The sequence below is a fragment of the Penicillium psychrosexuale genome, assembly GCF_028828465.1.
Source record: "Penicillium psychrosexuale strain IBT 29551 chromosome Unknown utg000003l, whole genome shotgun sequence".
In the NCBI taxonomy this organism is placed as follows: domain Eukaryota; kingdom Fungi; phylum Ascomycota; class Eurotiomycetes; order Eurotiales; family Aspergillaceae; genus Penicillium; species Penicillium psychrosexuale.
This window is the reverse complement of record NW_026643188.1, coordinates 4,382,948-4,400,977: the sequence shown is the minus strand read 5'-3', so window position 1 is coordinate 4,400,977 and position 18,030 is coordinate 4,382,948. Positions and strand designations below refer to the sequence as shown.

At 49.3% G+C, this 18,030-nt stretch overlaps 5 protein-coding genes across 5 annotated transcripts; 2 read left to right on the top strand and 3 right to left on the bottom strand.

Moving 5' to 3' along the window:
- Positions 1-500: 500 nt before the first annotated feature.
- Positions 501-689, bottom strand: N7518_005515 (uncharacterized protein; the record flags this gene model as incomplete). The annotated part of the gene is made up of 1 exon (XM_057186442.1): positions 501-689. One exon carries the CDS (start codon positions 687-689, stop codon positions 501-503), a length of 189 nt encoding a protein of 62 aa, XP_057043212.1.
- Positions 690-1,504: 815 nt separating this feature from the next.
- Positions 1,505-2,725, top strand: N7518_005514 (uncharacterized protein; the record flags this gene model as incomplete). The annotated part of the gene is made up of 2 exons (XM_057186441.1): positions 1,505-1,744; positions 1,799-2,725. 2 exons carry the CDS (start codon positions 1,505-1,507, stop codon positions 2,723-2,725), a joined length of 1,167 nt encoding a protein of 388 aa, XP_057043211.1.
- Positions 2,726-4,848: 2,123 nt separating this feature from the next.
- Positions 4,849-8,371, top strand: N7518_005513 (GTPase-activating protein; the record flags this gene model as incomplete). Its single annotated transcript, XM_057186440.1, has 4 exons — positions 4,849-5,653; positions 5,710-6,061; positions 6,111-6,935; positions 6,982-8,371. The coding sequence occupies 4 exons, from the start codon at positions 4,849-4,851 to the stop codon at positions 8,369-8,371; spliced, it is 3,372 nt and encodes a 1,123-aa protein (XP_057043210.1).
- Positions 8,372-9,119: 748 nt separating this feature from the next.
- On the bottom strand, positions 9,120-14,478 carry N7518_005512 (putative Rho guanyl nucleotide exchange factor; the record flags this gene model as incomplete). Its single annotated transcript, XM_057186439.1, has 2 exons — positions 9,120-9,863; positions 9,922-14,478. The coding sequence occupies 2 exons, from the start codon at positions 14,476-14,478 to the stop codon at positions 9,120-9,122; spliced, it is 5,301 nt and encodes a 1,766-aa protein (XP_057043209.1).
- A 1,133-nt stretch (positions 14,479-15,611) lies between these two features.
- Positions 15,612-18,030, bottom strand: N7518_005511 (fungal specific transcription factor domain-containing protein; the record flags this gene model as incomplete). The annotated part of the gene is made up of 8 exons (XM_057186438.1): positions 15,612-16,074; positions 16,127-16,359; positions 16,410-16,820; positions 16,876-17,198; positions 17,248-17,624; positions 17,677-17,683; positions 17,778-17,832; positions 18,007-18,030. The coding sequence occupies 8 exons, from the start codon at positions 18,028-18,030 to the stop codon at positions 15,612-15,614; spliced, it is 1,893 nt and encodes a 630-aa protein (XP_057043208.1).

Sequence of the window (18,030 nt, the reverse complement as noted above, 5' to 3'; positions counted from 1 at the left end):
TCCTAGGGGCTGGCAATATGGCAAGTATTCAGCGGGCTGACCATCCGCTTCGCAACAACACGCCAGCTCCTAGGAATGGGGAACATTACACGATCTCCTAGGAGCTGATCGCATGGTCGGCCTGCTGGACACGCCGATTCACTCAAAACACGTCGGCCCCTAGGATATTGGAACATCAATGATCTCCTAGGGGCTGACAACATCGCGGTAACAATAGGCCAGCTCATGGGAGCGGGGAACATCATATCATCTCCCATGGGCTGGCTACGCGGCATATATGATGCCAACTCCATGTTTCGCTAGCTGACCATGCAGTTTGCAACAGCACGCCAGCTCCTAGGGATGGGGGACATCGTATGATCTCTCAGGAGCTGGCTGCATGGTCGGTCGGCTTGCTGAACAAGCCAGTTCGCCCAACGACAAGGCAGCCTGTGTGAGGTAGCAACGTTATATGATCTTCTGCAGGCTGGCAACATGGCATGAACACGATCCAATGCTGTCTACATGTGCAGCAGGCTGGCCGTGCCGATACCGCCATCAAACAACAGCATGCCAGCTCCTGGGGTGGGGAACATCATTAATCTCCCAGGAGCTAGCATCATGGCATAGGAGCAAAATCCAGCGACAGCCATACCTCTGGAGTCGGCTATGAGTGGACTGCGCAAAGGGTTCTCGGGTGCCACCTGCATAGTTGGCCTGCTGAACAAACCAATTTCAGCAATGACAGCTAGCCTCTGGGAGATGGGGGATTAAATGAGCTCCCAGGGGCAGGCAACATAGTACAGATGCCACCTGCACGTTCAGCAGGCTGACCATGCGAATTTATAACAACCGCCAGCTCCGGAATCTGGGAGCATTATATGATCTCCCAGAAACTCGAAAACATGATATTGCAGTATACGCCTAAGCGTGGCACGGTTACAAACGGCGCCTCCTGCACGTTCACCAGGCGGACTATGCGCATTTCGCGCCTGGATAAAAACACACGCTAGCATCGAGATTGTGTTTCGTCACCTCGGAACGTATACCACAGTATTATGTTTTTGTCCACAGCACATGCCAACTTTTGGCAGCTGGAAGCGAATGTATCGCACTGACATTATCATGATTTCGAATGCATACCCGATAGGCATAGGACTGGAGTCCTCGCCATCTTCATTTTTAAAAAATATTAGGGGAACGATATACCTCGGTATGCCGCAGTTCAGAGGGTCTTTCATGGAACCTACGAATAAGAACACGATTGTCCAAGCCCGGGAGATGCCGCCTGCACAGTCAGCAGGCTGACTGTCCACCAGTGGACCAATGACAGCACGAGCCACGCAGGAGCTGGCGTCACCCACTCCACATCCCGCTGAAAGAAGATAAGTGCACTTATCTACCCCCTCGAGATATTGTTCACCACATCGTTATTGAGTCTACTCGTCTCATCAACTTCAAGAGGAGAAGCATCGCCTTGCTTTTGACTTGCATTTTGCGTTAAGCATCATTTCCTACCACCGCCATGTTTGTGCGCTCCCTTTTGCTGGGTGGCGCCGCTGCTCTCGGCGCCAGTGCCATGCTGGTCGTCCCCGAGATGGAACCTAAAGTCGATATTATTGAAGATGGATTTGTTAATATCCACCCTATGCTTCTGGAGGACGTTCGTAATGCGATTGTTGACCTGCCTTGCTCTGAATGTCCTCTTCGTGAAACCAATGACGAAGGTGCTGTTATCTGGACGGAGGGCAAACCATCATCTCTGGTAAGAATGACAAAATGCGTTTATTCATTCGAACTGGCTAACAAACTCTCATAGACTCTGGATTTCTCGATCGAGGACAACCGTCTGTTGGCCAACGGCCGCCAAATATTCCCACCGGCTCCGCCCATCCCGATTCTTGCTGTGCAACAAAATGAAGAGGGAGAGGACTCCGCCCCCATGCCTGTTGGGTATGCGCTTGAAATCATGCCGATGGCCGTACCATCCGACGAGCCGGGATACGAACTCCTAGATATTCGATTCACTGTTCTCGACCTGGAGACCCACCCCGTCCCTGTCGATACTGTGGCGATCACCGTCCTCCAGGATCCCAACGGCGAGCTCTTCATCGCTCGGACTGAAATCGAAAGCAACACCCCTGCCTCCGATCGCCTGTCTTGGAAGGAGTGCCACGGCAAGGCCAAATGCCTGCAAGAACTTCTGGTCTCTCGCATTCGGGGCCTCTTGGCTGGCGCCAAGGCTCGTGTGATGGGCATGGCCAAATCCGGCCACAAGGGCTGCCATGGCAAACACGAGAGCAAGATAATGGGCCACTACGAAGAAGACCATGACGATATGCCTTACCCTCCCCCGCCTCCTTTCGGGAAAGAGGGTTCTGGGCGTGAAAAGTTCGGCCCCGGTGGTCATCATGCCCACGCCCACGGCTCCGCTCGTCCCCACCATCACCACCCGCACCACGGCGCTTTCGCCCGCACTTTCTCACGCATTGTGCACTTTATCATTGTCCCGGCTGTTTTGGGTGTCCTGGCTGGACTGACCGCAAGTGCCATTGGCATGCTGGTCGGCCAGGCTGTGGTTTTCCTCTGGCAACGCTACCGCGGTACCACTTCTTCGGAGCGCAAGGCCGCCTGGGAGGATGGCGAGGCCTGCGAAAAGCAGGGTCTCATGACCAGTCCCTCCGAGGAAGTCCTTCCTGAATACACAGAGCCTTCTCAGGTCCGAGGCTCGCTCGACAAGAACTAAAGAAAAAAGAAAAGAAAAAAAGGAGAAAAAGGAAAAGGGAAAGAGAAAGAGGAGGGGAAAAAAAAAAAAAAAAGGACATACTGATCTTCCCATCGAGGCCAGCTGTCTCTTGTTTGAAGTCATTATCGACCTGTCTGGATAGTGCTCGATCTCATACTTCGAGGGTTTCTCGGCTCCTCCCACGGACAGCCCAAACCCGCGGATCACTGAACAAAAAACTACAAAAAACTACAAAAAAATACAAAAAATACAAAAAATACAAAAAATACAAAAATACAAATGAAAATACAAAATGCACTCCTTCAAGCCGTCTTCGACCAAGGGCCATCACAAGCTGCCTGGACCTTTCAATATCTTTCACTTGAACGACGCTCCAGACAACAACAAGCTCTCTGGCAACGGTGACTTGACGAGATCAATACCAACAAAAAAAAAAAAAAAAAAACCCACCCGTCACTACATACATACAGTCAATATCCATGAACACATCATGCCCTCTAGTGCTGAAGGACCAGTGAAAGGAACAAGACAGAAACAAGATCAAGCAGGAACAAGACCAACCACAAGCAAAAAAAAAAAAAAAAAACAACAACAACAACAACAACAACAACGCTCAGCTATCTCATTGCCAGACTGCCTAGGCTTTCCACTCATTTGCCAGGCTAATGGGCCAGCACGCACTAAGCCCATCTTACTCGGGGTCATCGACAAGAACAAAGACAAACAAAACAATCCACAAAGTTCCGCTGTCGTTTGACCCATGGCATGTCCATCAATCACCAGCTATACTGGGCTCTCCACTTCTTTTCCACCGTCAATCCACATGGTTGCAACTAGCCCTATGAAGTTTGAGATCTCGACAAGAACAAAGCCAAAAAAAAAAAGAGTTCCGCTGTCGTCTGGCCCAAGGCCATAACTGGACTTTCCACTTTATCCACGACCAAAATAATCAAAAAATCCACATTCATGCAATGCTGAAAGCTCCGGTCACTTGACAAGAACAAAGGGAATTTCATTTTCCGCTGTCTTTTGCCCTGTGACCGCTACTAGCCGATCGAGGCTCTTTTTCTTTTCTTCACGGTCAATCCTTCTTACATGGCCCTCTGACACCTAAGAATCACGAGACAAGAGCAGAAAAGATGTTCCGCTGTCTTCTGATTAAGGGCCAATACCACTAGGCTATCCCACAGTCAATTTTCAATGTCTAGTGATTGCCTTAAGCTTGGTTTTATTCCAATCTTGTTTCTTGTTCTGTTCCTGAATCTTCTCTTGTTCCGGTCTATTCTTGTTCTCATTTCACCTACATCCTGTTTGATTCCGATATTTTCTTTCACTATATTTCTTTCACTCTATTAAGATTTCTCAAATCCTGTTCTATTCTCAATTTCTCTTTGGTTTCAATGTGTGTGTTTTTGCTTCCGTGTCAAGCTTGGATTGTGTTTCAATTCCCCATTTTTGTCCGATCATAATATGTTTGCGTCCTTCTGTCTCAGGCTTGTGTGTTTCTTGTGCAGTGTTTATATTCATCTCAACCAAGCCTCATAAATTGAGAATCTCTAGTTCTTAGGCTCTTCTCTGTGGACTGTAGTATAGGATCGTAGACCACTGTACTACTCACAGTGGGGCATATTATAGAACTAGAAATTAACTTCACACTCGTTATATATAGTTAGACAAATGTAGATACTACGTACGATATCTTTGGATCTCTCTTGTAGATGTCCCTCCCCTTATAGCCACTGACCTACAGCGCTGATTGCATAATATCTAAGGCTAGAATGGCGAAAAGAATAATTACTGTAGAGGACATTTCCACGTATAACTTTCGAAGAATGCTGTGATGCCAAGCTATTATGGATAAGGCTGAGGACAGTCACGTGAAACCAGCATCATCACGCCCCCTCTTATCAATCCGCAACAACACTCGACGCAATCCTCTTGTTCTGCAGGCCTAGTCCTCGGCCAAGGTTGATTTAGCTTGTACGATGACCTTGAAGCTCCAATTTCAACTACGCACGGGCTTTTTTTCCTACTCCTAGCCCGGATCTGCTGGACTCGAAGTCTTTAACTGAGCTTGATTCCGACATCATTGGTTATCGAATTCACACCCTCATCTCTCCAACATGATACCGTGGTCGTCCTTCGTTCAGAAGGCCCAGAGCCTGATTGACCCTGCCAATTTCAACATTTCCGCCCTATCCTCGCCCGATCATAACCCCTCCAAGGCATCGTTGTTCCGGCAACAATTCCGCCTCCCTGATTCCCAGAACCCGCTTCAAGAGATCACCGCTGATCTCGTTCTACCACTACCAAATTCCTCGCCAAATCAAGGAGATAGCACTCGCAGGGTTGACCGGGCTGGGAATACATACACCGGACGTTTGCATCTGAGTGAACGTTTCATCTGCTTTTCAACCCAGCCCACGAGCTTCATTCCCTCTGCTACAGCAAATGCCTCGACCACTTGGACTGGCCAAACGCACGGCACTGGACCATCAGGCAATGGATTCATCCTCCCGCTATCCTGCATACGACGTGTCGAACGCCTTCATAGCGCCAGCCATGTTTTCTCTTTGGCGCTGACAACATGGAATGGTTTGCTCAATAAGCATCAAGAACCCAATTTCGCCCCTCAACGCCTCATATTGCAGCTTGTCGGTAGCAGACAGGCCTGCGAGCGATTTTGTGACACACTAAAAAAAGGCCTGAGGGAGGCAATGAAGGAGGTTGACAGCTTGCGGACCGTCGTCTCGGATTGTTATTCGGAATATTTGCTCTCAGGCGCCAAAGGAAAGGGACAAGACGGGAACGAAGCTGATACTCGTCAACCCCCGGATGCGGGGCTGGGTCTAATTTTCCGCTACCCTGGTGATGCACGCAAGCTGCGCGATCGCAGTAAGATGAGACTTTGGGGCGAATATTTCAGAGGTAAAAAGACATCCTTTTTTGATTGTATATTCCGACATTTAACTGATATTCTCCAGAAAATGGTCGGAATGCTACTTTGGTTCGCCAACCAACCTTCCACAAGCTAATCAGAGTTGGTTTGCCAAATCGGTTACGAGGAGAAATATGGGAGCTCACATCCGGTTCTTTGTTCCTTCGTTTACAATCTCCAAAGCTGTACCAACAGACATTGGCCAAGTTCGAGGGACAAGAATCCCTTGCCATCGATGAGATTGAGAAAGATTTGAATCGCAGTCTACCAGAGTATCCTGGATTCCAGAGCGAAGAAGGCATTGGACGCTTGCGACGAGTTCTCACTGCGTACAGTTGGATTGACCCGGAGATTGGATATTGCCAAGCCATGAACATCGTGGTTGCCGCATTGTTGATGTATGTTTAGAATCTCAAGTTGCCAAGGGTGTATTGCTAACTTACCCAGATATATGTCAGAGGCCCAGGCCTTTTTCCTTCTCTCGGTGCTATGTGACCGTCTCCTGCCCGGCTACTATTCAACAACAATGTACGGCACACTACTCGATCAGAAGGTGTTTGAGTCTCTAGTTGAGAAAACAATGCCAGTTCTCTGGGATCACCTTACCAAATCAGATGTACAACTTTCTGTGGTATCGTTGCCATGGTTCCTTTCGCTCTACATTAACTCTATGCCGCTCGTCTTTGCTTTCCGTGTCTTGGATGTGTTTTTCCTAGAAGGGCCAAAGGTCCTCTTCCAGGTCGGTCTTGCCATCCTCCGAGTCAACGGCGAGGAGCTTCTCGAGACACAAGATGACGGATCATTTATTTCTGTCTTGAAGTCATACTTCTCCCGATTGGATGAATCTGCCCACCCGAGATCGGAGAATCCCAAGCTGCGGGCCATTACTAGATTCCAGGAATTAATGGTGGTTGCTTTCAAAGAATTTTCTGGCATCACTCACAGCACGATCACTGAGACGCGAGAAAAGCACAAGGGTGCTGTCTTAGAGAATATCGAGACTTTTGCAAAGCGTACTTCTATCCGCAACCTTGGACCCGAGAGCAAACGCCTGAGCGTGGATGATCTTGGAACGATATATGACCGCTTCTATGAAACGCTGTACCAATGGGAACAGCACCAGAGAGTTATCGAGGAAGAGGCGAGGCGGCAAGAGAGGAAGAAATCGAAATCCCAACGCCTTTCCATGCTTGCCCCTCCTGCAGACACCGAAGTTGGCCGTGTTGGTCTTGGACCTAGCCCTACACATATGGATTATGATGCTTTCCGGGAGTTTTTAGCTGCCACATCTAAATGGGCGGTTGCTGACTCCCCCTAGTCCCTCGAGGAGAGAATCCCCATCAGGAAAATCAGCATTGTGGGCGAACCGCAGGCAGCCAGCGGACCATGAGTTTATGCAACGCCTCTACCGCAAGTGGGGCACAGATCCCGAGGAGGGATTGAATCTTCAGAATGTGGTGAATGGTCTTGCCCGCCTTAAAGGATCCCCTGATATCATGAATAACATCAACTATTTCTTCGACCTGTACGATGACAGTGGAAATGGCCAGGTTGATCGTGAGGGGATCCTCAAGATGTCCGAGGCGCTGTTGTTTCTCTCCCGACGTGGGTTTGAGGGCACAATCACGGCCACCCCATCTGTGGAAGATCTGAACTCGTCGGGAGACCGTGACTATGTTGAGAACTCGCTCACTACTGACGAGAAATTCCTCGGTAGTGTCAGCGCATTCATCCGTCGTTGCTTCGAATACGCCGACCCTAGCCACCAAGAGAACCACAAAGCAGACCTGCTGGATACAACGGTAGAGGCAACCGAGAAGCTAGACTCATTTACCATTGGTGACGACGACGACGAAGAAGATTTGATCGATGTTGGTGATGCCAAGTCCACCAACTCTCCAGCACCAGACGCAGCTCCCCAGTCAGCTAAGTCTACCACCGTCGAATTAGACAATCGCGACCATAACCGCTCAACATCTGAGTCTGCCAACCCGGCTCTCGACCCTAATAATCCCCTGCATATCACTCTCCCTACCTTCCGAATGGTTGTCCTGGCCGACGAACTCCTAGAGCAATTCTTTGAATCCTACTTCCCTCAATCCTTCCACCTGTCCGACCACCCCCACCCCGCGGCTCTAGCCGCATCTTCCTCAATGTCGTCCAATCTCACAACTTTCTCCAACATCGGCAGTGTACGTTCCTCCGGACTCAGCGCTGGCTCAGCGCCCGTCGCCGGCGCCTCAGGAGGTATCGTGCCACCAGGCAAAGGCCTGCGCGGCGTCCTCGACAACATCGTCTCCGACGGAATCCGCATGGCCGCCGAAGTCAAGAAGCGAATGGACGAGGCACAGCGTGATCTCGCTCACGGCCGCGAAGAAGATGAAGACGATGAAGACGACGATGACTATCCCCGTCGTGAGAACACTGCCACCGCCATCCCTGGTGGTATCCCCAGCTGGGGCGCTGGCGCATACGGCGCCGACCCGGAGCGTCGTAGCATTGTCCGTGACGCTGACCGTGACCTCCTTGAAGGAGCTGAGGTGCTTGGCGGCGGAAAGGAAGAGAGAACTTCTCTCTTGGACGGGAAGGATGATGCCACCCACGCTCCTCGGAAGGTGTCCGGCTCTGCTGCTTCCACTAAGAGCGGTGATTCTTCCACAGCCCGCGACGGGGAGGTTATCAGCAAGCTCGTCGAGTTTGACTCATGATATTCTTGCATACTGTCTCATTTCATATACGGTTGGCCGCTATCTCATCTGTTTTTCTTATTCCCGAATCCTTAGTTGGATCGTTATGCAATTTTGTACTACAACCCTTGGATTGGATGTTTCAATTCACTTTTCGCGTGGTTCCCCTCGGATTGGAACCTGGAGTTTTAGATCCCTTAGAAAGAACTCTTCTTGTTTATTAGACATGTGGATTCGACGTAGCGCTCTTCGTACATGTACCAAAGTCTACAGGGTATTTGCGATTCGAATAAACATGTCGAAATCAAAAGATAGATTGAGACCTATATGTTTCCACTAAATCAAAAATTCGTAGGGGCAAAGTCGCCCATGATACTAAAGTGTTCTGAATTCAGAGAATCGTCAAGTCATGAGATGCAGTGACGTTTTCTATGTACAGCATTATCATTGAGCGGACTAGACAATCACCACCAACCTTCGCAGTAGAAGTATAATGGCATTGCGTGACGACGTAAGAGAGGAAGAAAAAGGGTATAAAACAAGCATAGGCATGAAGAATCGGGCCACCCTCCATAGAGGAAAGGTAACCACGGCGGAGAATAAAAGGCTCAAAAGTAGAAAGGGATGAAAAGGGGGTGAATGAATGGTGTACGAAAAGGGAAAGAGAAAGGGTAAGTAAACTGCGGGTGAAGTTCCAAGAGAAGTATGAAACCCAAAATGAACACAAAATATGAGGCAGGGCAACCCAAAACGGTCGACTGGTATTGACTTAGTCTTTTTGCCCCTCATTCTCGACAAGTTCCAAGACAAGCTGGCTCCGCTCATACTCTGGATGCTGCATGCAGATTTTGACCGTGTTGCCCATGCCCGTGGGGCCCGGGGAGCCATTGACAGCGCCAGAGAAGCCGCTGGAAAGACCCATCGAGCCACCGACGTTGGCTTGTGCATTGCCGTTGAGCGAGCCAGGCACCTTGCTGCCGTCGTCGATGCAGACGACATTGTGGCCCGGAATAACCTGGCGTAAGCGACCGTTCATTGCGTTGCGGACTTCGACGAAGTCGTCGTTGAAGAGAATTAGGAATTTGCCATAGAGACAGGCTGTGTGTGCGCTGCCCACGAACTCCATGACTACGCTGCGAGAGACGTCGCCGTGCTTGTTGACGTACACAGCGCATTGCTGGTAAGCTACTAGGAACTCGCTTTCGCTGAGACGGAACATGCCTAGGGGCTTGAGCCCGCTGATGCGATTGGCAATGCTGTGGAGGGTATCGTGTGCATCTCCAGTATCGTTGGAGCTAAAGTCTGGGACAGACCATGAAAGCTTCTTGTCAAGGGTGAGGACTTCAATGCCCTTTTGGGTTGAGATGGCAAGCGAGGAGTGGAACATGTTAATTCGGTAGGTCTCGGCAGGGATGTAGAACTCGTCGTAATCGCGGAAGAACTCGGTTTGCGAGCGACGTGAGAACAGGCGGCCCTTATTTGTAGATGATTTCTGCAGGACGGGCTCGAGAACCTAAATTTTGTATGTGAGTTTGCTGTTGCTTTATTGAATTTGCTGCGAATGTACATACCTTGAATGTAGACGACAAACCCTCACGCTTCTTGTATAAGACCAAGTAGCGGTCCTTTAGGCGACCAGCGGCAAAGAAGCCTACTTCACGATTTCCAGACAGCTTCTGCGGTGCTCGTCGAGCAGAATCCTGAGATGATTGGGAGGTTTTCCCGTTGGCGGGACAGACCACGTCGAGGTGGTATGCAATCAAAGACCGATCGGCAATCAACAACAGCAAATTGAAATCTTCAAAGACAGCAACTTGTGTGACCCGTGTGATGGGAATAGCCCTGTACCAACCCCTGGGGTTATTGAGCTCGGACATGTACACTCCGTAGTCCGTGCCAATTGCACACATAATGCGCCCAGGCGGCTGTTGGAACACCGTGGCACAGTTGACTGCAGTCTTGCATATCGCTGGAGGGCGAGTCTTTGAGCTTTCATATTGCTTCTCGACTTCTACAATCGCACGATGGAGAGGGGTACCCTTGATGGTGACACTTTTAGAGCCGGGTGTATGATCGGAGTATGCGAACGCAGTGTCCGCAAGCACACGCAGTCGGAATGGCTCGGCATTTTGCGAGAAGAGAGCAGCAGCATGCTTTGTCTTCGCTTCGATGATCTTTTGGCACCATTCCAGGCGGCTTTGCGCTGAGAAGGCGTAGAGAGTATATGTGCCAGTTTTTCCTAGATGCTTGATTCTGAAAGGGTATAGAATCTTGTCGTCCCTTGAGTTGTCAAGAGCCCCGTTTCCTCCAGAAGCACCAGACCCTGTATGTGCAAGAGGGCTGGCAGCACCTGCTTGGGAAGGTGTGACAGTCGAAACTCCCCGGACCGATGATTTGACCACGGGATCATCGTCGGTGCTTTCAAGGCCCAATAGATCCATGGGGATAGGCAATTTCGAGATATCGTATCGCTCGTACTTCACTGCCCGGTCGCGCATCGTGAATACCTTAGCAAGAACGAGATAATGGTCGAACAGGATGGCGTGTGTATCAACAAGGAATCTTGTGCGGGTTCCAGGACGTTGCAGTTCGCCTCGATAGACGATCTGCCGACCCAAGTGTTCGAGGTTGAGTTCAACTTCCTTCTTCATGTCGGGTCGCAATTGCAGCTTGGACGCCAACTCCATCAAGTCGGCCTTCTTGTTCATCTCTCCCACTTTGTTGTCACACTCCAGCGCAACGACCTTGATTTCTTCAATGGCCTGTGCCAAATTTCCTTTTTCTTCGGAATCCTTGACCATATTCTTGTGGACAGTCGCCAACAGAAGAGTATACCGCTGGATTCTGGTGATCGGGGCTTTGAGGAAAGTATCCCAGCTAAGGCGACTTGATAGCTTGTGTTCCCGGGCTTGGTTTAGGAATTGCTTGAAGTGCGGGTTGCGTTCAGCCTCCTTGCGTACAAGATAGTTGGCCGTTGGGAAGGTTGCAGCGTAGTCGATGTAAACATTCTTAGCTTTGCGAATCCATTCCCGGAAGATGTCACTGAATCCAGAGATGAAAGGCCCTTGTTCTTTTTGGCGGTATTTAAGCTGTGCCAACAGGAAATCCTCGTTGACTCTCTTCACAGCATCAACCTTGCCAAACACGTCGGCCAAGAATTTGGGTAATCGCTTCACCGGAATGATCGGAGGATTCATCTTAGCCAATTGATCACGATATAGTTCTCGTAGGACATCCAGTTGTGAGATGTAGGAGTCTTCTGTAGTGACAATTTCGTGCAGATTGTTCTGTCGATCGACCTCTTTCCTCGGATGAGCTTCCCAGACCTCCTTGGGGACCTTGTAGAAAGTGACCCAGTCCTCGATTTTCTTCTGCGGTGCCATCATCTGTGCCTTGAGGTTGACCTTCTTCAATGTTCGCATACAGTGATGAGAGTAGCATCGACCGAAGCTATCAGTACCTTCAATGTGCATCTCATGTAAGTGGAGCCTGGGAGAGTAACATCCAGTGCCAGTGATCTGGAACAGGATACCCGAAAGAGTGCCTGAGCCAAACTTGACCCATTCTTCTTCTTTTACCAATGCACCTTCTTCAAGCATGCCACTCACAACTCGAGCAGCCAGTGTCTCGGCGTCAGCGATATTCATGGTGGGGACTTTGTGAGTGAATAACGCAACCATGGCATCGGCAATTGCTTGCTCTCTGAGATCTGTTTCATCCTCACTCAGATCTTTAATCCAGGACAAGAGAGAGCTCAAAGCCCACGGCTCGGTACACTTCTTGAATTGTTCCGATGACAGCTTCGCCGGATGGAATCTCTTGCGCCGGCCAGCCGGGATGCTTGGCAGATCCAGCGTCATAGCTGCTGCCGCTGAGCCGATATGAGGCAGGTCCTTGTGCTGAAGCTGCAAGAGAAGTTCTTGCTGCTGCTGCCTGTATCTGAGCCGGTCCGCATCGGTCTTCGATCTGATGGGTGCATCAGTACGAGGCCCAATGGGAGCTGACAAAGATGACGACCGCGGAACTTGGGACTGGTTCAGCAAAGCCTCGCCATAAGAATCCGCAGAGTTTAGTAAGGCGGGGTTGTTATACTGTGAATAGCTGTCCAAGTCATCTTGCTGCTCCGAGTGGCGGTTATATGTGCCCGCAGGCATCAGATGTGACACAAGATCAACATTACCAGCAGGCTCAACAGGTGCTGGTGGCAACGGACGCATTCCAGGGTGGAAGAACAGATCTTCGTGTGCGGATCGGTTGGCGCTTTCGTCATCGGATTGATCCCCAGAATGGGTGTGATCATATGGTGATTCTCCTTCATCGCCATAGTCAAAGCTCATCCGTCGGGAATAGGCATCCGGTGCCGATAATCCCCCAGTACCACTGGCATCTACCCTGGCATCGGCCGGCAAATGATGGAGGCGCCTGGCATAATCATATGCAATAGGCGGGTGCTCGTAATCATTATAATACTCCCCACGCTCATCGGGGGACCCGGAGCTTCTGAATGAACCAGAGGTGCCTGGGAATCTGTCGCCCGCGGCAGGGTCCGAATACTCTTCCGAACTGTAAATACCGTAGTGCACGTTTGCTTGGTAGCCCCCTTCGTCCTGCGAAAGGTCATGACCGATGAACTCGTTATCTCCAAGTGAATCAGAGTGTGGTGAAGGCTCTCTTGGCGATATGTTGGATCCACGTGAGCTGAGAACTGACGCATTGGTCTCACGTCGCATCCGCCCTTTCTCACGTTCCTCACGCGCTATGTCTTCTTGCAACATAATCAAACCAGCAGCAGCCTCTGGGTCGCTTTCCTCACTGTAGGCATCGTCATTTATCATATGCCCAGTGTCTGTCTCTATATTACCGTTGGTGTGGGTTTGTTCCTCATCCGGCAAGAACTGCATGCGTGAATGGGAGCTAGCATGGGATGCTCTAGAGCCGTGACGAGAAAAGTTCTGAGAGTCCTCATCTTCTCTGAGCACATTTTCATATGCCATAGGAGCTTCCGCTGGCCAACGATTGCCATCTAGCCCAGCTTCATCGACTGGGGGTCCAGGAAGAGGCCGGGACTGGGGGTGTCGAGTCAAAGTCTCAGTTCGCCTCGGATGTTGAGGCAAGTCTAGCTGCACAGGGGGCGTCGGCAGGGTTCGCCCTGCCACACTTGGCCGCTTGCCGTACAAGCCATTTGCTTGAGTCTGATGAACTGGAGGCGCCGGAGGCTGCTCTTCGAAGGAACCGCTTGGGATCGCTGGGGTATACCGAGGAGATGGCAGGTCATACGACGTCCCTTGTGAGTTGCTGTAATAAGAACGTGATGTAGGCGGAGGCATATGCATTATGCCCGGGGAGCTTGAGGGCACATAGGAAGGCGAGGTGACCGGTGACATGGGTTGGTACGGACGTCCTCCATACGGATGATCAGCGCCCCTTGGCGGTGGAAGTGGTGATTGTTGGGAGGAAAAGCCATACGATTGTGGAGTCGGCGGTGTCTGCCCGTAGTGTGAAGCTGCGCTCTGCCTTCTAGGTAGAACCGGAGAGCTCATTCCCGACATTGCGGTAGACTGGTATGCCGCAGGATTATATGGTTGATGGCCGAAGGCGGGACCGGCGTATGAAGCATTGCTGGAGCCAGTGTACGTCTGGGGGTTATAAGCGAGAACCGGTTGCGACTGCGTGTGTGGAAGGCCGTATTGCTGCGGGTTGTAGGCCGTCTGGGACGAGGGTGCTCCAGAGTATTGGTATTGATAAGACATAGTGGAGGTTTGCGAAGAGGCCCGACTCGGAGACATACGCGACATGGCGTCTGAGGAAGTCCGCGAATATCTCGAGTCTCTGTCGTCTTCAGTGGCTCTGTGCACATCATTGTAGCCATCCTGTCCCGCACTGCCACCATAACCACCGCCTTGTGCTGCATACTGGCTGTTTTCTTCGGTCGCTCTCATATTCTGGGTCTGGGCAGGGTTGAAGAATCCAGAATCATCCCCGGCATTGTAACTCGGCATCCTTCGAGGCAGATGTCTGTCCGGCGCGGGGGTATAATTGTCATAGTGGCCGGTGGATGGTTGGGCAGTGGCTTGGGGGTTTGTAGATTGGCCATAGTATGCCTGTTGACCGTTTGGATATTGCGACATGATTTCGGAGGGGTCCGACCAGATGTCGACTCGGCTCGGCTCGACTCGACGCGCCCAGGATTGCGCGAGAGATTGTTTAGTAGGACCGTGGGGTGAAGTCTTGGGCACTCAAGTGAATGGCAAAACGAGTGACTAGTTCAGAGCAAATCAGACTGATTTCAAGAATGAGGGGAACGACCACGCGGGCCAGTAACACGCTGCCGAAGAGCTGACTCTGGGCATCCCCAATGAAACCGTAGAGCGCGATATACCAGCCTTGGTAAAAGAGAAACCAAGTCCAGTAAAGATGCAAAACCAGGAGGTTGTTTTGAGGGGGGTAAGATTTGAGGTGTGTTGGAATCAGCTGCGCCCACGCTAAAGGCACTGTCTCCACCGCCAACGGGGTTCACCTGCCACGACCTGCACTATGTCCGCTGGTATTCCGAGGTTGTTGGAATGATATTAAATGGTGGATGTCCACGGTTGTCTGCGAATATTTCCAATATTGCTTGAATGTGTAATGTGTCATCTATAAGTGAGACATATATAGATGTCTTCAGATTGGTATAGATTCTTCCCCGACAATGGCTCCCATACATTATGTATTATGTATTATGTACCTAGGTAAATGCCCTCTGTTTGCGACTGAGTCATAAGAAGGCTTAGCATCACAACTGCGTCTCATGAAACTGTCATAACTACCTAACAGGTAATAGGCCTTAAGTCTAAGACTGTGAATAATCAGCCACACTTGAGGCTGAGGCTGAGAGGCTGAGCCATATTGGCCCCACTATTATGTACGCATCCACAACTAGTACGGAGTACATATAAAGTGACTGGAGTTGGGAAACAGTATATTTTCGCCTAAATGACTCTACACATTTAGGGAAAATCTAGAGTAGTTAGGGCAATAGCATGCCAATATCGTTATAGTATGCGCCTAAATCTGAACAGAAACAGACAAGCAAGTAACAGTCTCGAAACAAAAAGGCAAAGAAACCAAAGGATTAGAAATAAGAATAGCCGGCCGCATGAGGTCATTTATTTATTTGGTAGTCTTTTTTAAAGTCTTAGATGTATATAAAAGTAAAAGCATAAACCGTACAGACAACTTTTCTATATATAAACTAGGAAATGAGAAATTTCGAGTATTCTCAATAAGAAAAAGGGTTAGACTCGAACCACTCCAGCGAGATTTGGCTATTGAATAATTGCCACATCAACGCATCACCAGGTGCATAGCTTCCATCACTGGTTGTTTGTAGTTGTTGAAGGTTTGTTTCAGCGACAGGATCCATATATGGAGAGCCAGACATCAAGAGATGTGAATGTTCATCACTAGCTGGATGGCCCACATGCCAGGTCCCAGCCATTGAAGGGTACAACGTAGGAACTTTGACCTGCAGGCCCATGCGCTGCTTGGCTTGGATCAATGGTACGCAGAGATTCTGCAAGTAGTACAGAAGTTTCAGCAGTTTTGAGATGTATGGACTTGCGGCGAACTGAGATAGACTTTGTGTGATTTCTTGCATTAGATTGTAGTCATCCATGTCTAATTCTCCAATGATGTTGCAAAAGAGAACGAAGAATGGACTGAATGGGTATAGAAGAACAGTCCTGAGGAAATATCAGTGGAAGAACTTATAACCCTGAAACTAGACCAACTAACCATGTCAGGAATGAGGGATAAGGATCCACGAAGCCCGGGACATCCGCGAGATTTTTCTGAAGATGATGCAGTGCTCTGAGAGATTTGCGAGAATATGATACACATTCCTTGTGTGTCAAAGGAGAAAATGCACATTTTAAGCGCGATCGAAGGATATCAACCAGAATCGCGTAATAGCAAAATTCGCCTGAGATCCAATCTGCAGAGATACAGTCAGGGGCTGTGACTCGACTCTAGAACAAGAGGTTAGCTTGAAGGAAGGCAGACATTTAGTCAAACTCACTGATTGTAATCTTGAATATATGACCTCCATTCGTTCCTGAAGTCTTGAATGATTGGCGATTATCTGGCGAGTGTTATCTGCATTTCCGCAATTCAACAGCTCTCCTTGGACCTGAGCTAAATCGAACAAAATTCGTATTAATGGGATATGTGGCAAATTTTGGTCGGCACTAATCAGATTTGCAGGAGAGATGCTGGGCTCGGGCAGCGACAATGGTCGGTAAAGAAGGGTGCTCAGAGTTCGGTCAAGGTAAAAGCACCAGCATACAGCACTATGGATATCTTCATCGAGGTTTGACATCCCAGGCGGATTGCGAATTTCATGATAACCCAGAGCAGTTATCAAACGAGCAGCATATGAGTTGAAAATCCAGGATTGACTCATGTTGCCAAGATACTGCATGAAAAATGCCTGTTCAATAGTTGTCAATAAGAAACTTTTCGTATAAGGAAGCACGATAACATACGGCAGATATCAACGACTGAATGAGAGGAAGAGCTGGGGCATTCAAGGAATTGAGCCTCTTGAGAGCGCGGAAGGCATATGTTTCATATAGTTTCTTGGACTTCAGAAATTGTGCGTTGATGCGGGGATCCATATATGCTCTCGGCTTTTGGAAAAGATGAAAGATGGCTTTCACGTAAACACATATACAGTACTGGTAGAATTCCTGCCCATGCTCATGCTCATTGTCACTGAGAATGGTTGAAGCCATCTTCTCCAATGTTTTATCCGAGATGTGGTCCGGCCATTGTACGGAACTAGAACGTCCGATGGTAGCTGTTGGTTCTGTATTACTATTAGTGTATGAATTTGAAATAGAGATGGCTTTTTATACCTGGAAGAAGCATGTAAAGCAGCTCTGGTGATGGGGCAATAAATGGACCATCATGAAAATCTTCATGCGACACTTCTAACGGCGAAAATTCGTCGGTAATTGAGCTTCTCCTCTGCCCCGTAATATCCACAAATTGCAGGGCAGATCTGAGAATCGCCTTTCGTTCACGGTCCATGCACTCATTTCCATCAAGCTCTCCTTGTATAACGATTCTTGCCTTCTCTGCAAGGTGTGTGGCTGAGCCAATGGCACACTCATTCTGGGTAGGCTGCGGAGTGCCTTCTATTGGCGAGGCATTCTCTAATCTCCTTTTCTTCGACGGCGTAATTCCATCGTAATGATCAGTAACATTTGATGGAATTCTATTTTCAATGCCCCTAAATGGTTAATCAATGGAGCCATTGAAGTGAAGAAGAATGGCAATCATACTCTGAAACTGTTCTTTCCAAGGTTAACAATCTTTCCCCGAGAGCAGATATGCTATTGAATATAGTAAGCATAGATCGAAATAGCGTCATATGAAAACATACACCGATGGTGATTGCCGGCGAGGTCGTCGAGCTCTTGTACGACTGCACTCAACGCCTGCATCGGTACAATTTGCACAATGTAGTTGTTTATCACAGCGAACCTATTGAGAAAACATCAGTCCCTGGGCAGTGAATATACTCGATGAACTTCTCTAACCTTTCTCGAGTAGCAAAGGTCACACTAATATCATCAGTATGCGAATGCTGAAAGCCATGTGGTGGAACTCACAGCTCGCAGCGCGTCGTCATTCAT